Source organism: Bactrocera tryoni, chromosome 2 (assembly GCF_016617805.1).
Source record: "Bactrocera tryoni isolate S06 chromosome 2, CSIRO_BtryS06_freeze2, whole genome shotgun sequence".
Lineage (NCBI taxonomy): Eukaryota > Metazoa > Arthropoda > Insecta > Diptera > Tephritidae > Bactrocera > Bactrocera tryoni.
In genome coordinates this window covers 72,079,137-72,100,044 of record NC_052500.1, presented here as the reverse complement: position 1 = coordinate 72,100,044, position 20,908 = coordinate 72,079,137, and the positions used below count along the sequence as shown (strand labels likewise).

General features: G+C 34.1%; 1 protein-coding gene across 5 annotated transcripts in view; it reads right to left on the bottom strand.

Moving 5' to 3' along the window:
* LOC120767893 overlaps nucleotides 1-20,649 on the bottom strand; it is a 66,380-nt gene extending 45,731 nt beyond the window's left edge. Inside the window, exon 1 of one of the 5 annotated variants that reach the window (XM_040094227.1) lies at nucleotides 19,941-20,649. Coding sequence is in view for 1 of the 5 variants with exons in the window: in XM_040094230.1 (XP_039950164.1) it covers nucleotides 19,941-19,966 (26 nt within the window). In the remaining 4 variants the exon portion in view is untranslated. Of the gene's footprint in view, nucleotides 1-2,718; nucleotides 2,817-19,940 lie in introns of those variants that run through there. The other 4 variants (XM_040094222.1, XM_040094225.1, XM_040094230.1 and 1 more) reach the window with 4 other exon arrangements.
* Between the last annotated feature and the right edge of the window lie 259 nt (nucleotides 20,650-20,908).

Genomic DNA, 20,908 nt, shown 5'->3' with positions numbered 1-20,908 from the left:
GAGCCTTCAGCGCTTAGGGAGCACGGCCGGCCTCCTGCCCCTCTCCACCCCTTGAAATGACTAAACTCTATAACCAACCACAGATATACGCGTTAAATGCCACAACAATTGCATATCTAGAAATGTATATGCGCATAAATGTTTTGCGATTTCGATTTCCGCTATTCTTGTCCTCTTTTTTCCGGTCATATGTACGATATATGTATAAAGATAAGTATAGTTGTGCAGAATTTTTTTATGAGCTCATTGTTTAATATTTACAAATTTTTAATTCATTTAAAATTGCATTTAATTCATTATTTCTTTACCTCAAAATTTTTGTAATTATTTTAGTTATTTAATTTTTCTATATTATATTATTATACGTGTGCTCTTCCGATCTTTACATTTTTAAATCATTATTATTTTTTAACTTTTATTTTCATTATTATTTTACCTCAAATTTTGTTAATTATTTTAAAAATTAAATTTTCTGTTCATAATTTAATAATAATATTTTATAAATAGTGATAATTTTCTTATTTTTTATCAACTTTACACTATTATCTCGATTTTGTTTACTCTTCTTTTTCTTTCTTTAGTTAATTTTTTTTTAATTTTTAGAATTTTTTATTTTTACAAATAATAATTATTTCATTTTCAATTTTGTTCATTATTAATTATACATTTTTTATTTATTTTTTAAATTTTTTCCAAAATTTAATATATATTTTAAGTTGTTAATTAATTTTTAATTATTTAATTTTTCTCTTAATAATTTGATTATAATATTTTACAAATAATAATTATTTCTTAACTTTTTTTCAATTTGAGACTATTTTTTAATTTTGTTTATTCTTCTTTTCTTTTTCTTTCTCTAATTTTCATTTCTCAACTAATTTCTAACACCTTTCAATTTTCAATAAATTTTATAAGTTTTTAATTCATTATTAATTATTTTATTTTTCACTTTCATATATTTTAATTATTATATCTTAAATTTAATTTTTGTAAATTTTCAATTTTTATTTTTTTATCTTCTTTTACATTTTACATTTTACTTATATTTTTTTCCGTTTTATTTGATTAATTTTTATTAATTTTTAAAAAATTGAATTAAAAAAAAATTATTTTTTACAAATTTTTTAATTTCTAATATATTTTTCAAGTTTTTAATTCATTATTTCTTCTTTTTCTTTCTTTGATTACATTTTTTTTAATTTTTAGCCTTTTTATTTTTACAAATAATAATTATTTCATTTTCAATTTTGTTCATTGTTAATTATAAATTTTTTATTTATTTTGTAAATTTTTTCCAAAATTTAATATATGTATATTTTTAAGTTTTTAATTCATTATTAAATATTTTATTTTCCACTTTTATATAATTTTAATTATTATATTTTTCAAATTACGTTTTTTTAATTCAAATTTTTTGTAAATTTTCAGTTTTTATTCTTTTACACATTTTTATTATATCTTAAATTTATTTTTTTTTTTCATATTTCACATTTTACTTTAATTTTCCCCATTATTTATTTAATTCATCATATTTTTAATTATTGCCAATTTTGTTTATTTATTTTTATAATTTTTAATAATTTTTTTCGTCTTAATTTATTATTTTCTCATTTTTAATTTTTATATTTTTTATTACTATTATATAATTTTTAATTATATTATCTTACCACATAAATTTTTACACTATTAAAATTTTTTATTTTCAGTTTTCAATTCATTAATTAAAATTACTTTTTTATTTTTATTTATTTTTCAAAAATTCACTTTTTTAAATTGTTTAAATTTTTTTAACTTTTTTATTTTTAATTTTTATAATCTATATATGTTTTAAATTTTTTAATTGTTAACATTTTTTGGTTCTTAATTTAATTTTTTTGGTTTATTATTTAATTTTATGCTTTGAAATCGAATTTTTACATTTTTTAAATGGATTATTTTTGTTGTAGTAATTGTATTATTTTTTTATTTTTTGTTATAAATATTTCTAACGTTTTATTAATTTATACATTGTTTTTATATTTTTACCAGTTTTATATGTATGTACATGCGTATACATATATTATTAAAATTTATAAAAAATATTATTTAAATTTTATAATTAATTTTTGAACTTTATGCTGTAATTTAAATATTTATATTTTTAATTTTTATATTTTTTAAGTTTACTACTTTTTAGTTTTATATTATTTATTAATTATGTATTTGTTCTATTAATGTTTTTATTATTTTTCATTTTTTAATATCAAATTTTTATACTTTCTAAATTTACATAATGTAAGATCTTAAGTAATTTTTGGTATTATTTTATTCTTATGAATTTTATTGTTTCGATATTTTTTTACATTTCTTAATTAATTTAATTAAATATTTTAACTTTTTCATAATTTTATCTAATTTTTTTGATTTTTATTGGTTCTACATTTTTTTAATCTTTTAATTAATTTCTATAATATTACTACATTTATTTTTCATCAACTTTTTTAAATTTTTTTATTACTATTTTTATTTAATTTTGTTTCAATTTATTTATTTTTTTTGTGCTTTTAGTTTTGCTGTCATTTATCTGCTCCAATTGCAATTTCCTTCAACGACATGCTTGCCTCGCATTCATTCATATACATATACACACAAACAACTGCATAACAAATATGTAAATGCTCACATAAAAAATGCTTAGATAACTGTAAACAAAAAGTGAGAATATAAAATATCGCTTACATTCATAAAAAGGCGCTAAAACAACCGCTACTGGAAGCGCCGCAGCTGCGAGTCAGTCTCTTAACCACACAATGTTTTTTTATTATTTTTTTGAATTTTTGCAACTTTTCATTTAAAAGCAACAATAACTTTAAAATTGTTATAGTTAACTTTTTGCACAACATTTTTTTTTGTTTTTGTATTTTTGTAATAATTATTAACAGTTCAAATATTTCACGACACTCAATTAGTTCCCAACAACAATTTGTAAAGTAAACTTTTTTGTTATTTTTTTCAGACACTTTCTACAAATTAGCGTGACTTGCGCTACACTATTTTGTACACTCAATTTCCATTACAATTCTGACTTTCGCCAATTTGTTTTCACACTTCATTTAAGCACAAATAATTTATTATAGAAAATTTGCTTTTGTTTGAATTTCTACACGCGCCGCGCGCTACTCTCTGTAAGTATATAAAAAAACGTGTGCACGCTGCAGGCAGATTCGCAACTTACTGGCTGGGAATGGCAAGCCAAAGCTACGACAGAAGTCGTAGCCAGTCGGTGGCTAGGGAGCGAGTAGCTTTTTGCGCGCGTTTCACCTAAAACAACAACAAACCCCCACTATATCTATGTATATAGCTACAAAAAACAGCGTGCTAGAAATGCTCATTCAGAAAATCAGCGTGCACTCACTCTCTCTCTGGGCACACTCACCCACCTCCGCACCTATACACGTATTTGTTATATGGTATATGCTCCCTTTTGCCTATTATCACATACTCGCTGCCTTTCTTTCGCTTTTGGCGTACTCACTCGTAAACAAATTGAACTTGTATGGGTCCCGAAGCAAAATTTATGGGACACAACGCGAATTTGGGAAGTTTAAAATTCACCTAATACATATCCACGGTTGTACTTATACATATAATATTCTAAATACATATGTATATGTACCAAAAAAGAATCCAAAGGGAGTACAACGGAATCACTAGAATGAATGCCTAAATCGATTTCGTTGAAACTTTTGAGATATTCAGAGCGCGCTCCTTTACAATACATTTCTCAACTGACGAGTAGAGCCGAAATTTTGAATATTTGTGATCGTAAGTTTTCGCCGGTATTTAAAAAATAATTTTTGTTTCAACGAATTCAATAAAATTTTAACTTCTATTGTGTACTCTTAGGAGAAGGTTATAGACGTAAAAATAAATTTACGATTATTATCGTTTAATGGTCCAAGTTGACTTATTACTACATATTCTCAGAGATGGAGAAAAAAATATTCCGCTAGATGGCGCAAATTCGCCTTATTAACAAAAATCACTAATTTACGATTTTAAATCGATTTCAATCTTTTTAGTGTTTCATTTCAATCTCAATGATTTAATGGGGAATTGGATGTAACAGCATCTTGCTACAAGCTATACAAGCTTGTAAAGCTCCGTTAATTCTCTACCTTGCTCGTAAAATAGAACTCTGTTGCGATAATTTTTGTGGTGATACGTCAAGTCAATAGTCTATGCCAACAAAACGGCTACAATCAACTAGTTATAAATCAGGAATCAGAACATTACTGACCAGACAGCCTCCCTCTTATGTGATTTATATGAATTGTTTGTTCGTTTCGACACTCTCTAAAAGGTGTGGAATGAAGGAGAGCTAACATAAATTCAAGTTTCTCGTTCGCACTTTAAATACTCAATATCCAACTTTAAGCTTTCCGACATTCTTTTGAACCCTTTTTATTAACTCATAACTTAGCTTTTCTCTTGTTTCTCGCTTGCCCAACAGCTTTTTACACTCAAATGAGGGATTCAAAATCCGTTAGAAGGATTTGGCATTTACCCATTAGGCACGCGGTGGCTATGTGTCCGAATTTCTGTCCTAACACGAAAAGCCATAAAATAATGAAATCAAAATAAGAGCTTTCTCATAGAGTTTAAGATGATTGCAAAGGAGAACCTTTAAAACTTCTTGCTTTTAAAAATGTCTAATAAGTTTGTAGGAAAATTTTCAATTTTCCTTGGATACAATGGAAATTTTGGACTAAATCGAAGAAATAATTTGGTAAGAAGGCACAATATATCTTAATTCACCACCATTGGTTCATGCGCTATCGCAAGATTATTTTAATCCAAGATCGCTCTAAAGAAATTCTCTCCCTAGTTGTGGGAATTCTACCAGTTCATTGCGCTATCGGCGTCCTTGCTCTAAGGATAAAAATCTTACCGAACGCCAGCTGGAAGAAGACGAAGTGGAAGCATCTCAACACTTTCAGAAATCGCACCATGCTTAAACGCGTGTTTTGGCCACAAGGCACTTTGCTGACTTGTAAGATCGAATACAGCAATTGTGTTTTTATGGCATCGCAACGGACTGCAAATAGTGGTCCAAGTACGATCTCCCATCCCAGTTCCTCAGATTTTGAGATATTGATTTGAAATTTTGAAAATGTTCTTTTTTCCCCTGGAAGCTGATAATTCTTGCGAACCGCCGATATGGGACAACTATAGCATATATGTATGTAGCTGCCAGATAAACCGAACGATCGGAATCAAGTTCTTGTATGGGAAGCTTTTCATTTGACTAAGTATTTTCAATGAATTTGGCATCCATTATGGTTCAGGGCAGGGCTACCATCTCCGAAGAAAATTCTCTAAGGATATACATATGTATGTATGATATTCCATACAAACTGTTCGATTAATATCAATGTAAAGATGTTTTTTTACTCTTCCCTGCTACAAGAAATGCACCTCTGAAGGATATTATAAGGGGTGATGCAAGTAGAGGTACCTCTTTCAATAACCTTTTTTGACAAATCACGCGTGAGTCGTGTCAAGTTGTCTTGTTATTTTTGTTGTTTGGCATTTCATCACAGATGGACTTCTCCTGAACAAAATTTATAAATCGTTCAACTTTATTACGTAAACTCACGTTCAGTAAAGAATGTGTTTTGCGCGCTTCGCTCAACTTATGGGCAACATAATCGACCTCCTGACCGTACTATTCGCAACACCATCACCCAACTTGATACCCAGAATTCGTTCTTGGGTAACATTCGACCAAATAGACTACGTCCAGCACGTAGTAAAGAAAATATGGCAGCCGTAACCGAGACGAGGCGAGAGTAGAGACGAAGAACGTAGAAAGTCAATTTGGCGCCGTTGGCAGCAATTCGGACTGACGGAACGGATGGAACGACTTCACGCATTTTACGTCGAGATCTTAAATTGAAAGCGTACAAAATACAGCCTGTGCGTGAACTGAAGCCGCTCGACCTTCCCAAGCAACATCACTTCGCTCTATGAGCTCATAAAAAGTTTCACGAAGATCAAACGTTTTTAAACCAAACTTTGTTTAACGATGATACCCATTTCTGGCTCAATGGTTATGTAAACAAGCAAAATTAACGTATTTGGGACGAAGAGTAACCTGAAAAGATTCAAGAGCTACCATTTCATATAGTATAAACAACAGTTTGGTGTAGTATGTGGGCCTGTGGACTCATCGGTCCATATTTCTTCAAAAATGATGCCGATTAGAACATAACCGTGAATGGCGATCGTTATCGCGCCTTGAGAACTGATGATTTGATGCCTAACATTGAAGCTCGTGATCGCGGTAACATTTGGTTTCAACAAGACGACACCAATTTCCACACATCACATCAATCAATCAATTTATTGAGAGAACACTACGGTGAGTAGATAATTTCACGTTTTAGACCACCCGATTGGCCATCAAGAACATGTGATATGCCACAGTTAGACTTCTTCCTGTGGGGATATGTAAAGTCTAAAGTCTATGCGGACAGTTCCGCTTTGATTCAAGGCCTTGGAGCAAAACAACGCGCGTGTCATTCGCCAGTTACCAGTCGAAATGCTCGAACGAGTCATCGAAAATTGAACTTAACGGATGGACCATCTGAGACGTAGCCGCGGCCAATATTTGAAAGAGCAAATCATCAAAAAAAAAGGTGCCAAAGAGTGTTCTTTCGAATGATAATAAAGATTCCCCATTAAATTTTAAGTTTTTGTGTTTTTTCTTTAAAAAAGTAGGGAATCTCGAAATGGATCACCCTTTATATGGGTTATATCGGACTACTATGACTATACTATATATAAATTTTCTCTATTTTTTCTTTAAAAAAAAGTAGTGCACTTCGAAATGGATCACCCTTTAGCTATAGTGCAACCAAAGTTAACGTTTTTTCTTCTTGTTGACTATATCGTTCAATTTTGCAATACACTGTTATTTGCGTTAAATCTCATTGCTTTTTAATTAATTTATCGATTTTTTATTGATATTTATTTCGCATAATTAACTTAACATACATTCAGATACACATTCAGTTTTACAGATTTCTGACTTAATTGATTTATTTGCGCAAGCATTTAATAAATTTCTTTTGTGCACTTGTACATACATAAAAACATACGTTCATATGTATGTATGTATGTGTGTATTGTTTTGTGTAAAAATTTTTATTCACATTTCCATTCAACAACTTCCGCCGACAATGCATCGCACAAAAATTCCTGCGAAGGTCAAGCGCTTTGCATTACGCATGCGACGCGTCGCACCGCACAGACACACATACACGGGTATGTACATATGTATGCAGTTGCATGTGTATGAATGCGAAAGGCAATTGGCCGCGCTCGATATTTTCAATTGTATTGCCCATCAACGTTAATCGAAGCAAATTAAATTGTCAATCTTGGCGCGGAGGTAGAGGCAGCGCCAGCGGTGGCAGGCAGCCGCAGTGAGTGCAAGCAAAACCGGCGCGCCGTGTGAAAAGAATTTTTTGTTTACTTTACAAAAAACAACAACAAAAAATCATAAATATGTTCATAAATGCACGCATAAAGTGCGAAATTGATTGCGCTGCGTTTTCTACATATTTGGCAATGCGGAAGCGCAAGTGGTCAGCGTCTCTCAAACTGTGCTGAATGGAAGCGCTTATTTAGAACGTTGAGAGATTACTGTTTACGGAACAAAGGATGTTTCTGAGTCGCTTTGTGTTTTAAACGTTTTTATTGCTATTGTTGAACAGGAAAAGTTAACTGTAAGTTTGGCGCGTTAGAATATAGGGGCAATGGACTTGGCTGGGTTTTAACCAACTCATAAAGGATTGTGTTTTATGAACGCGATTTTATGTATAGATTAGATTTCGCAAGATTGCTTTTTTTCTATAAATTATTGCAGTACACTGGAACTAATGTGAAGTTAAAGCATTTATCAACTCTGTGCTAATTATAGTAATTTCAAATGTGCACAGTCTATGTATAAAAGTTTGTCAAGAAATGAGATCAGATTTTTAGAATAGGCCAAGGTTTGGCTGCCACATCAGATATTAGCTTGTCAAATATCTCCCTTCGGCCTTTTTGTCTTTTGAATGAACGTTCCGTGAGAAAAATTGTGTTTTGGGGAATGGTACTCTATCACTTTGAACTGCGGAGGAAATGGTTTCGACGATTCAGAGCGGGTGAAAACGACACCATGGATAAGCCAGCCGGCGGAAGATCTGTGACGACGATTACCAATTAAATTATGGAAAAAATCGAGTTAAACCGACATGTGGCATCTCGTGACAGCGCCCAGAAGATGAGAATTAGTCACCAAACCATTTTAAACCATCTCCAGAAGGCTGGATACACAAACAAGCTTGATGTTTGGGTGCCGCAAGATTTGACGCAAAAAAACCTTCTGAACCGAATCAACGTCTGCGATATGCTGCTGAAACGGAACAAACTCGACCCATTTTTTTGAAACGGATGGTGACTGGCGACGAAAAATGGATCACATACGACAATATCAAACGAAAACGGTCTTGGTCGAAGGCCGGTGAATCGTCCTAAACAGTGGTCAAGCCAGGATTGACGGACAGGAAGGTTTTGCTGTGTGTTAGGTGGGATTGGAAGGGAATCCATCCACTATGAGCTACTCCCATGCGGCCAAACGCTTAATTCTACTATCTTCTGCGAACAACTGGACCGCTTGAAACAGGCGATCGACCAGAAGCGTCCAAATACAAACGATCCCTTATAGGATCGGTTAGTGATCGGGCAATAGTGTCTCGAACTGAACAATTTCATCGGATATTTCATGATTGTCTTAGTCAAAAACCCATGCCAAATTTCGTGAAGGTATCAGCACGTCAATTATATAATATAAAGTATGCTTCTCTAACGTTCTTTTTTGGGTATTACAAACATCGCCTAACATAATAGCTTAATTATTACCCAAAATTACTTTCCCTGATGTTGTAAAAGCGGTTTTAAACTCTTATTAAACATTACACCTTCTGACTGCCATTTGTTCAGTTTGATGCAGAACGACCTCATTGGGCTATGGTTCACATGAGAACAGGGTAACAAAGACTTGATTCATTCTTGGTTGCCAAGCCGTCGAAGTTCTACTGGGATGAAATCCACAAACTGCAGTAAGATGATATATATATACATACATACAAGTAGCTTCAGATGACAATGCTTTGAATAATAGTAGTGTACATACACATAAGTCGAAATGTTCGTGGCTTGTTTGGGGCCTGTGCCACGCTGTATGGTGGGAAGCAGCCACGACAGTCTTGGAACATCAAAAGCTCTTCTCCATAAAAGGTTTATGATGCTTGCCAGCTTGCCTGTGTGTCCCACCGTCTCAACGTATGTAATGCAGATGTTGTTAGGAGCACCACCTCTTGATCTGATTGTCATACAACGAGCTGTTGCATTCAGGTTAAAGAGGGGCTTGAGTGTGTCATTGCTGCAGGATGATTGGACTTCTGACGCTGATGTGGAGAGGGAAGGATTTCTAGGAAGCAGGACGCTTCTAGATGAAAGGGTTAGGAATATGTAGCAAAATCGTTGGGAAAAGCCGTAACAGTCGAGTGACTTACGAGTACATCCAGGATGTCGAAGTTTGTGGAAGGAAACCCGGACTTCAGATTCTGTCTGAGCTTGGGCTTCCTACTGCGCATAGACTTTTGAATGCATTCTTACATAGGCGAAATTTAGCGGAAACATCTGAATGTGTGTGTGTGGAGCACGCAATGAGAATTGGGTACATGTCATTGCAGAATGTCCAATGTACTCGGATATCAGGTACTTTGGGGGAATGGAAATTAGCTATACAAATAGACGGCTGGATGTCAGCAGTGTGATCTCCAGTCTCCTTCCTCCATTCCTCTCTAGTTGGAATGCCGGACGGGACGTTTGAAAGGTTTGGCTGAAACTTAAGGTTCGATAAGGTGTGATTTATGGGTGCGTGGGATGAGAGTATGGGGTCTAACCCCTGGTCACCAGTACAGAACCGTATGGAAGCTCAACTGGTAGTAGTTTTTGCTACGCAGACTTAATTCTGGTACCACGGGGAGCAGGAACTCTTGGAGTTCGCTCCAAAGTGCGCATGCGGACTGGCCCTTCGGGAAGTATCGTGGATAATTTTGTTACTGCTTTCTCAAGAAAGCAGAGCTCACAGGTAGCGAGCAGAGAAGTGACGAATCGAAGAGTGCAATAATGAGAGATAAACAAGCCTTTGAAATTACAACATTAAGAGAGAAAACTGAACCACGTCAGCTAAGTAAGCACACATTTTGTGAAAAAAATGCGAAAAATACGTATGTATGTAAATTCTATTACCCAGTAGCTAAACACAACAATAATTTATTTTTTTCTTATGCAAACAAGGCACAACAACGCACACAGTAGATACGCGGTATTTACTCATATTAAAACTGATTAGGAAGCGCCACAACGAAAATAATATTTGCCAAAGCATAATCATCAACGACGCCGACGCCGACACCAACAAGAACAACAAAACCAATAACAACAGAACCACAAGGAATGTCGATAAGTGCGAAGACAGCAATCATGGGCTGGACTGCACTGGCTGGCTGGCTAGCTGTCTGAACGGCGCCATTTCAAGTGGTTGTGGTGAGTACAAACGCTGGAATGTCGCTGCCAGAATCACCTGCGTTGCAAACTCGCTAAACAACAATTAGCATAGTTTACATGACCGAGCGGCGATGTTGTTGTTGATGTACAATAGAACACACACACACTCGCATATATGTGGTTAGGTATTTACAGTTCCAGCCTACGTATGACGAGTGAACATTCGAGTGCGTATGAGTCGTATATCCCGTTGGCTGTGAGTCAACCACCGGCGCAGTTGTGATTTTATCATGGAGAACAATGAAGTAAATGCCAGATAAATAAATTAATATGAATGCATTTGACTGCCGGCTAGCAACAAATGCAATCTCGTGTAATTAATTAATTGCTAATTATCGTTGTGTTATCGATTGTGATGATTAACGCTTTCCATTAGGAATTAGAAAGTGGTGATAGTGGGAATAACATGGAATACTTTGAACTTTGTTGCAGTGATTTTTCGCGAATTTATGGCATTTATTTGCATACCCACGACCATAAAGGTGAATCATCTTTTATTATCCTAAAAGCGTAATGCGGTGTCACTGTTTTATGTGTGTGTTATTAACAGAATATTAATTATATGTGGCTACATACATAAACACATTCACACATATGTACATATGTACATATGTAGGCTTTGAGTCCAAGTTAGATTAGGTCACTCACTGGTGGCGAAAATATATTTTTGAGAAAGCTATGTATATGCTTTTATATCTTCATACATAAATTTTTACCTATAATGAATGACTCCAACTCGCTGTGTTATTATTGTACAGCCGAAATTTACCGATTTTCTGCGAAATAATCAAAATATTTTTCTTTCACATTCCTGATCAATGACTGCGTAGTTTGTAAAATTTTGTTTATGACTATTAGTTACTTAAGTTTATCAAGAAATTCCAAAAATTGTAGCGTGTTGGGCAAAAGTAATCAAAATTTAGAACAGTTCATCAATTTTTTAGCGACTAATTGTTATTTTTTACTATAGCAACACTTGATTTAGTTGGCAATGCCACTGATTTCAAAATTGCAATACGATTTTGCAATTATTGACTATCTGTTATCAAAAAGTTATTGAGAATTGCATTTTGATAGATACAAAATTATCGATAGCTGTATTTCGATATTTAAAATTATCGATAGTTGCATTTTGAGAGGTCTGAAAATCATCGATAGTTTTATTTTAACAATTTGCCAATTTATCAATAATTGTATTTTCACGGTTCACCAAATTATCGATAAATGTGATTTGACAGATCACAAAATGAATGTTAGTTGCATTCTAACGCATCACAAAATTATCGATAGTATCATTTAGACAGGAAAATTATTATCGATAACAGAATTTTCACGATTCACCAAATTATCGATAATTGCATTCTAACACGTCAAAAAAATATCGATATTATTTTAACAATTTATTCGTAATTGTGTTTTGAAAGGTCGCACAATTATCAATGGTTGCATTTTAACAGGTCACAAAATTACCGATTGTATTATTTCGTCAGGTTAAAAAAGTATTAATAATTGCATTCTGACTGACTTTCTGAAATAACTAGTTTTGAAGGAGTTATATAAGGTGTTTAGATATACCGATATACATACAAGTATGTAAGTGGTTTCTAATTCGCGGTATGCTAGAGCTCTGCTCCCGTGCTAATAAGACTACAGGGTTTGTCCGGAAAGTAATAGGACTGAGTCGATTAAAAAAAATTATTTAACCAATTGTTACAAGTATTGAAGGAGTCACGGCAGGTATAGCTTTGAGAGCCGAGGTGCATGCTGCTTGTATCCCCTCTATCGTCTCAAAATGCTCGGAAGATTGCCTCTTTGTCTCGGGATCATATTCAAAGGTCCATGACTCGTCACCTGTGATTACGTTATTCATAAATTGGAGGTCACTTTCAGAAATATTCAAATTTTGTTAGCACACTTCTACTCACTGCAATTTCTGGTCGACTGTGAGCACTTTTGGGCACACCTTGCGCATGTTCAAGTGCTCAGTCACAATGCCATGAATCACAGATTTTGATAAATTTAACATCTGGACAATTTAATACTGAAACGACGGTCTGAGTTCAAAAGTGAGTGTTTGTCGCAGTCGCAAGTCTCCCAGCACGCCCTCTACCGAGTCCAGTCGGTACGCTCCGAAATACAGTCGCGGGGGAAGAAAATCAGTCCTCTAGCTTTCTGAACAAACCCTGTACTTATGAGACACAAAGTTATCATTGTTATCTAGACTTTCGTTAATGAAAGAATCTAACCTCACTGAAATTCAAGACCATAGTTTGGTCTTTCTAACCTAAAATGAGCAATAGCGCGTGCTTAAGCGAGAAAAGAGAGTCAAATTTTTGACATTTTGTTTGTAGTTATTTTCCTCATTTCTATTATCTTTTTTTCCTAGTTTTTTTTGGTAATTTTTTAGGAGCCAACTTCAACCTATTAAAAAGAAAACTTAATTTTTTTTATATGACTTATTGTTGATATAGTTACGGTCGATATATGGAGTATTATATCTAAATGGCTGCCTGAGTTATGATTCAGAATGTTAGGGGGCACACCTGGTAGAATGGCCTAGAAAAACAACGACTTTTGGGAAAGCCAAAGGTGCTCCATTTTTGCAGTGACTCCTGTCTTATCCGTGAATAGAAGCTAAAACAAGAAAAACTTTAACTTCGGCTGCACCGAAGCTAATATACCCTTCACAGGTGCATTTCTTTTAGTAACTATGTGTTCAGTTTGTATGGAAGCTATATGCTATAGTGAGCCGATCTGAACAATTTCTTCGGAGATTACATTGTTGCCTTAGAAAATAATCTATACCAAATTTCGTGAATATATCTTGTCAAATGCAAAAGTTTTCCATACCAGCACTAGATTCCGATCGTTCAGTTTGAATAGCAGCTATAAGCTATAGTAAGCCGATCTGAACAATTTCTTCGTATATTACATTATTATCTTAGAAAATGACCTGTGCCAACTTTTGTGAAGATACCAACTTTTCGTCTACCAATAGGGAAAGTAGAAGCCAAAAAGGAGGAGTCGAAGTCCAAGGAAGACGATATGGGTTTCGATCTTTTCGACTAAATAGTTCAACTCTAAAGTTGATTTTGACACCTCGTAGCGGTCATGTTTGTTTACGGAATTGTGTCAAATTGCCATTTCATCATCTCGCGCTTTACTTTGGTACAACACTAGCAAAGTGTACAAGATTATTACGCGAATTCTCGTTCTCTGAAAAATTCACAAATCCACGTTCATCGAAAAATCATCTCAGATGAGACCTATTTCTGATTTAATGGCTTCGTCAAGAAACAAAATGACTGCTATTAGTGTGGATCAAATCCTGGCGCACTTCAGGAAGCTTACTTGCATCTCAAAAACTTTACTGTTCGGTGCGGATTTTGGTATAGTGGCATCATCGGAACCTTATTACTTTCGAAATAACGCAGGAAATACCTTGACCATCAATAGCGAGCGCTACAACACAATGTTGACTGACATTTTTCTCGTAATTTCATGAAATTGACGAACACGATTTGAAGTGGATCTCTATTTCCAAGAAGACGTAGCGCCGCCTCAAGCTTCACGTCTAAATGTTCACACCACATGATGAATAACTATTGCCTAGTGTCTATTCTCCAATTCCGGGAGTTTTTCGGCAAACGTTCACTTCGATGTGATGAGTTGTCGTTAGAGTTTAACTATGGCGAAGACGCTCTACTGAAAATTTGGTAAAGTACAATTTTGAAGTAGTATGACTCATTGTCCCCTTTTAGAGGGAGAAACTTTGACATTTTAACAAGTCATGGCAATTTTTGTAGGCTTTTAATTTTAAATTGGGTTAAAACTTTTTGATGACAAATTTCTTGAGGTGCGGCAGTAAAATCGATTGATTGAAACGAGATTACAGAGATACAGATACAGTACACAAAGCGTTGCCACAGTGCAGCTTTAGGTTTGTGCAATGTCTAACTGTTGGAAAAAATGAAAAGTTGCCAACTGCTAGCAAATTTTAAGTCAAATTTTATATTAAGAAGTTAAGAAATATAACTTAAATAAGGTTACCACCTTTTTATAATTTAATTCAATATAATTTTTAATATAAGAAATAAGTAAAACTGTAGATGTTTAATCAAGTTTACAGTTAGAAAAATAATTTATGTTTAATTATAGTTGCCAACCATTTATAATTTTAATTTAATCAAAGTTATTTGATATTATTATAATATAAGAACCAAACAAACTTTTTATTTTATTTTTATTTATTTAGATTATTTTATTAGGGTTGCCAAATGTTAAATTTTACATTTAATTAAAAGTATAGCAAACATAAAATATCACTAAAATCAAAATACAAGAAGAAAAAAGATTTTTGTCAAACGATTTTTTAGAGAATGGAAATAGAAAAAAAAATTTATATTTAATTAGAGTTGCCAACTATTTATAATTTTATTCAATTAAAATTGATGTGATTTTATTATAATATTAGAATCAAACAATTTTTTTTTTATTTTTATTTCTTTAGATTATTTTATTAGGGTTGCCAGATGCTAAATTTTACCATTAATTAAAATTAACGCGAATATGAAATATCGCTAAAATACAAAAAAAAAAATTTTATAAACGATTCTTTTGAAAATGGTAAAAAAATTAATTTATATTTAATTAGCGTTGCCACCTAGTTATAAATTTAATGGAATGGAATTTATGTGATTTTATTTAACAATGGTATAAAACAAAAAATTTAACGAATACTTAAAATATATTATTTTATTAGTGTTACCAGATGCTAAATTTTACATTTAATAAAAATTATATCAAGCATGAAATAACGCTAAAGAAAAAAATAATCAACGAATTTTTAGAAAATGGAAATAGAAAAATAACTTATATTTAATTAGAGTTGCCAACTTTTTATAAATTAAATTCAATAAAATGTATGTGATTTTAATATAATAATGGCAACAAACAAAAAAAAAGTAAATGAAGGCTTAAAATAATTTATTTTATTAGGGTTGCCAGATGTTAAATTTTATATTTAATAAAAATTTTAGCAAATATGATATACCTCTATAAAAAAGAATTTTATCAACGATTTTTTTGAATATGGTTGCCATATGGTTGTAACATACTTTTTAATTCAAGAAAATACATAAGATAAATACAACCTAAAATGTTTACTAATCAGCTAGTTTCATTTTCAAACTTCAGTGAGTCTTTAAACTAAGTATAATCCTTGCTGTCAGCAAACATTAAAGAAAGACGCAGAAAACTGTGTCATTTTACACCGTTAATCACAGCACTTCATTGCTGTCATTATTGTGCCTACCAGATAAACTGTTAATTTTATTTATAACACCACTGCAATATTGCGCTTTGTCACTTGACAGCGCTTTATCTCCGACGCATGTATTGAGAAAAGATAAATATTGGTTGACTGTTGGCGTACTTCGTTCTTATTGGCGTTAATATGAAAAATGGGTATGTTAATTTAAGATAGCAAAGTACAACTTAAATTCTGTACGATATAAAAACAAAAGCAATAATGGTGTTGCTCTTCTTATCTAAATTGGTTATCAGGTTTTATAAACATTGGCATTTTTACAGAACTTGACGTCATCTGGATAATGGACTTGCTTATCAGCGCGAAAATATGCAGAATTGACTTGATTTTTTTTTTGTTTGATACTTTATTTAAGGATTTCAGATAAGATATTGCCGTTAATTATTTGCAAAGTGTGTTTTCAATAATTAGAAGTTGATGCGTCGTAAATTGGAGAATCGAACACATTATGCCAGTTGCTGGCGGCAGTGAAAACGCCTCCTATGAGCATCAAGAGGTCCCGTTCCTGTGACAGTCGGGTCTACGGAAGCGGTAAGAACACAGATTTTCATCCGGCTAAAGACTGTCATCTCGACAGAATTCTGCCGCTACAACAACAACAACATAAAGAGGTCCTTCCTTAACTACTTCGACGACATAAGACAATACGTCGACCAGACTGCGGACGCACTAACCGCCATTCACGGTGGAGCCATAAATTCCTACTCTTGTTCTTGGAGTCAAATCACCACCCATTGTAGAGTGGCCCTTGCGCAGCTTCGTTCTAGATACTTTTGCAGGTTAAACTCCTATTTATCCAGAACCGACCCCGACATATCAGCATGCAACGAGTCCCCGCATGACGCTAACCACCTCTTGCATGCCCAGCTAACCCTACACATTTGACACCTCTCTCCGTATGGTTCGACCCCGACGAGACAGCACGTTTTCTGAACCTACCGCTGGATGACGACAATGACAAGTTATCTGTAGCTTACCAACAGTCCGGTTAAAAAAAATTATTGTGTGGTCATTTTTTATTTGTTGGAGGGTATATAGCTTCAGTGCAACCGAAAGGTTAGGTAGATAGAAATTAATTGACGTTTTACACTGCGACCTATGGTCTATAGTGTTCTCGCCTATATCATATATGTATGTATAGTCACAAAAATCCAGCACTCTGAACAATGTCTTGCTGGGCGCAATGTAGGTTATGCGATCCCCGTCCACGAAGATGGATCTAAGGGCTTTGAGCCTGCTTCTATAAATTGTTGGGAAATCTAGAATCAGGTGCTTTGGAGTTTCTTGTTGGTTCCATGTCGCCAAACCGGCACTTTACACAAGAGGCTATGCCAATGACAAGTGTTTCTCGCGCCTGTAGTACCCAGTATAAAGCGCTACAAGGAGACGGAATTTGTCTCGGGGGAGGTTAATCATATCTCTAAACCATTGTAACCTCTCAATAAAAGCTTGATGTGGCGCATTCCTGTTGCCTGCTGTCATTGCCGTTCTCTCCCCACTCTCTCCGTGCGGAGCAACTACTTAATTCGTCAGCCAACTCATTGGCGACTACATTTTATGCCCAACAGCTAGATCAGGTGTACACGGTTGCAAATTGATAGGCGCTTAAACTTTCCTATACACTCTGCTACTAATAGCGATTTGACTGAGATCGATTTTAGTGCCGCTTGACTATTGCAGAGTATAGCAATGCGCTGATTACGATAGTTCCATTGGCACTGCACACTAACTTATAGCAAAGACTTCTGCTTGAAAGATGCTCGGAAAACATCCCATTGGTATGGATTGCCTTGCCTTTGCCTTTCGATGTTTTCAAGTCGACAGTGTACAACTGAATAGTGCTGCCCCTCAGTAATAGGTCGAGTGTGGAATCAATTCACTCTTCTACTATCCGGCCAAGGACTGTCAACTCGGCAGATTTCTGCCGCTACAACAACAACGGCCGACAGTAACATTAAACTTCTTTGTGAAGTTTACCCTATCCGTCTCTTGGAAGAAGGACCAGTGGTGACAGCAAGGTTGCAAATAATGTATTAGAAATAATATTATTAACAATTTAAATTAGTTTTTGTGTTTTATTTTGTAATCTCGAAAACCATAACAGTAAATAATTTTCAAAATTTCTAATCCCAAACACCGAATTGAAAAATTTAAAATAAATTTAAAAAATCAAATAGCGGATTGAAAAATAAAAAAAATAACTCCAAATACCTGGTTGAGAATTTTAAACCTGGACGTGCTTTCTTAGTCCATTCGACTAACAGCAGCAAAATAACGATGCCCGTACAGAGTTAAAAATAAAAATTTCGATTTTTAAATCAGATTTTGCATATGAAAAATATATTTTAATTTTTTTTCAACAATGTAGATTTAAATTTTCATTAAAAATTAAAACAAAAAATAATATTTACAATTTTTAAATCTGACTTTGAGTTTCGAAATTAAAAATTTTATTTTTAAAACTCGTTTTTGATCCTTAAACCCACAACCTTTAATATTCGGTTTTAATTATCATTGTATAATCCACGAACCTGTATATGTATATAATCTAATTAACACTCTAACCAGCACATGTGCTTGCCGCCAGACACTTTGAAGCACAACTGCATTACAGGAGCTTTATATGCAAACTGACATCTTTTTTATGTAGAAAGTCTTACGAATTGTGTAATTTTACCATTCAAATCAGTAAGCATTTATTTTTAAACTATGATCCAACCAGACACAACAATAAGTGCAGTGCAGTTGACAATATTGCAAGTAATCAGGAAATCGATAAATTACCATCACGTGTGTGTAGCGATAATGGGGTCATACTTCAGTTTCAAATTATAGCCTCCCCCCACCTGTTACCCCATAACATTGTGAAATCCTTAGTTTCGTGTTGCAAATGTTAAAATTTGCCAACCAAACAGCCTACAACAAGAACAAACGAAGTTATCTACACTAAACAATAAAAAACAGCGTTGCATTAACGACGTCATCAGTGTAAAAATAAATATCAAAGCATGTCAGAGAGTAACAGTGGTGTGATGGGTCATTGACCAAATTTCAGGCAACGCACAATGTTGAGCCGACTTCCCATAGACACAAACTACAAAAACTTGTGGGGTAATCATCAACAGCGTTGATGGAAAGAGCAAAACCAAAAAATTATGAACAACCCACACAACAACAATAATAACCGTTGCAGCAGCGTCTCCGCCACTGTCGCAAGCTTTAACAACAATGGACAAAACTACAAGGAGTGTGTGTACAACACATTAAACATAAGAAAAGCAAGACACCAGCTTCAATACAAAAAAAAAAAAACCATCAAAAGCCAAAATGACTACCAACAACTAGCGTTTTAGCCGTTTGCGCGTGTCATTTTTTCCCCACTTTTTGTGCTTTGTTTTTGTAGTATTTGTGTACATTTATAACATTTGGATTTAAAATATACGTGGATTTGCTAGCTGGGCTCTTTGTGCCCGTCTGTTGGTCGTTGCTATTGGATCTGTTAGGTTGACTGTTTGCCAGCGCTTATGTGGATGTGTGTTTCAGTTGTGTACGACTGCTTTGCTCGCTACTAGAGCTCTTCGCATTACGTCATTCACAGAAATAAACCAGCACACGGTAGAGCGCGTAGGCACGCATAACCAAAGAGCAGTGTATAAAAGGCAGAGAGTAGTGCTTCAGCACCGGTATATTGGACACAGTATCAGCTAACTAAAGAGCTACGGCATTTAGAGTAAGCGTTAAGTTGCGTAGGTTCGAAGTTGTCGTCAATTCCCAAAGCAGTTACGTTCTCAAGCGTTAGTGCTTGTATGGAGCGCAGCTTTGCATTTCATTCATAATCATTTTTAATGATTCTAACACGTTTTTGATTTATGAGCGAAAAATAAACAGAAGGAAGTATATAATATACAGTGATGTATGTATGTACAGAACGGATTTTGACACCTACCTGAAGAATAATTTGACCATTTTCATTTTTGCGTGCGGCACCACAGCAAAAACAAGGACAGTTATCCAAACGCTTTAGCTTCGAAAGTTGGCAGTTGTTTCCAACTTTTACATGTATGCTAATGCTGCCTTGTTCCAATATTGACAATCGAAGTCCACATAAATGCACTTGGACATTACAATTGTAGCTATATTTGTCACAAACGCGTGTATACTATATGCACATTTACCTTGGCGCACAGCATTCGAGAATGCATTTGCTCTTCCTGCTTTGCACTAATTGGATTCTTTATTGTTGTTGTTGCAGTAACAAACAGCAGCCACAACCAGCACTATTTCTGTTTGCTTTTCTTAAATAACTTTTTTTTTTGTCTTACAATTACTCGTTCAAAAATGTATGATTCATCGCACCTGGAACGTTGGTGCGGGATGCGCGACGTTTAATTTACAGCGAGAATAGACACACCGTGGACGGACCGACAGACGAAAACGTACATAGCAGCACACAAAAAATAAAACATATATACATTTGTATGCACATAACACTCACACAACACTGTTGAACATATAGCGCCAGCGTTCGCTATCCGAATTTCACTGAAAAGTATTACGAATACATATGACGTTTATGAATTTAATAAATTGCATGTTTTGTAAATATTAATTAACATTATTGCTGTTTTTGCTTGCGCAGTTTTTAACGGAAATATTTTTCTATTGATGTAGAATCACACAAAAAAAAAACGAAAAAACACTCGATACACGAAACAAATTGTGCAGCAACAATGAGAAAGCGAAAGCAAAATAAATTTACAATGTTGCCAGAAGAGTGCGCTGTTGAAAAGATGACGAACAGCGGCGCCTAGATACGAAGATTTAACGGCGTTGAATTTTCGCTAGGTGACAATTTTTTAGTTGGAAAAACATATTTTATTTATGGAAAAGTTTAGAACATCAACCCGAGTTTTG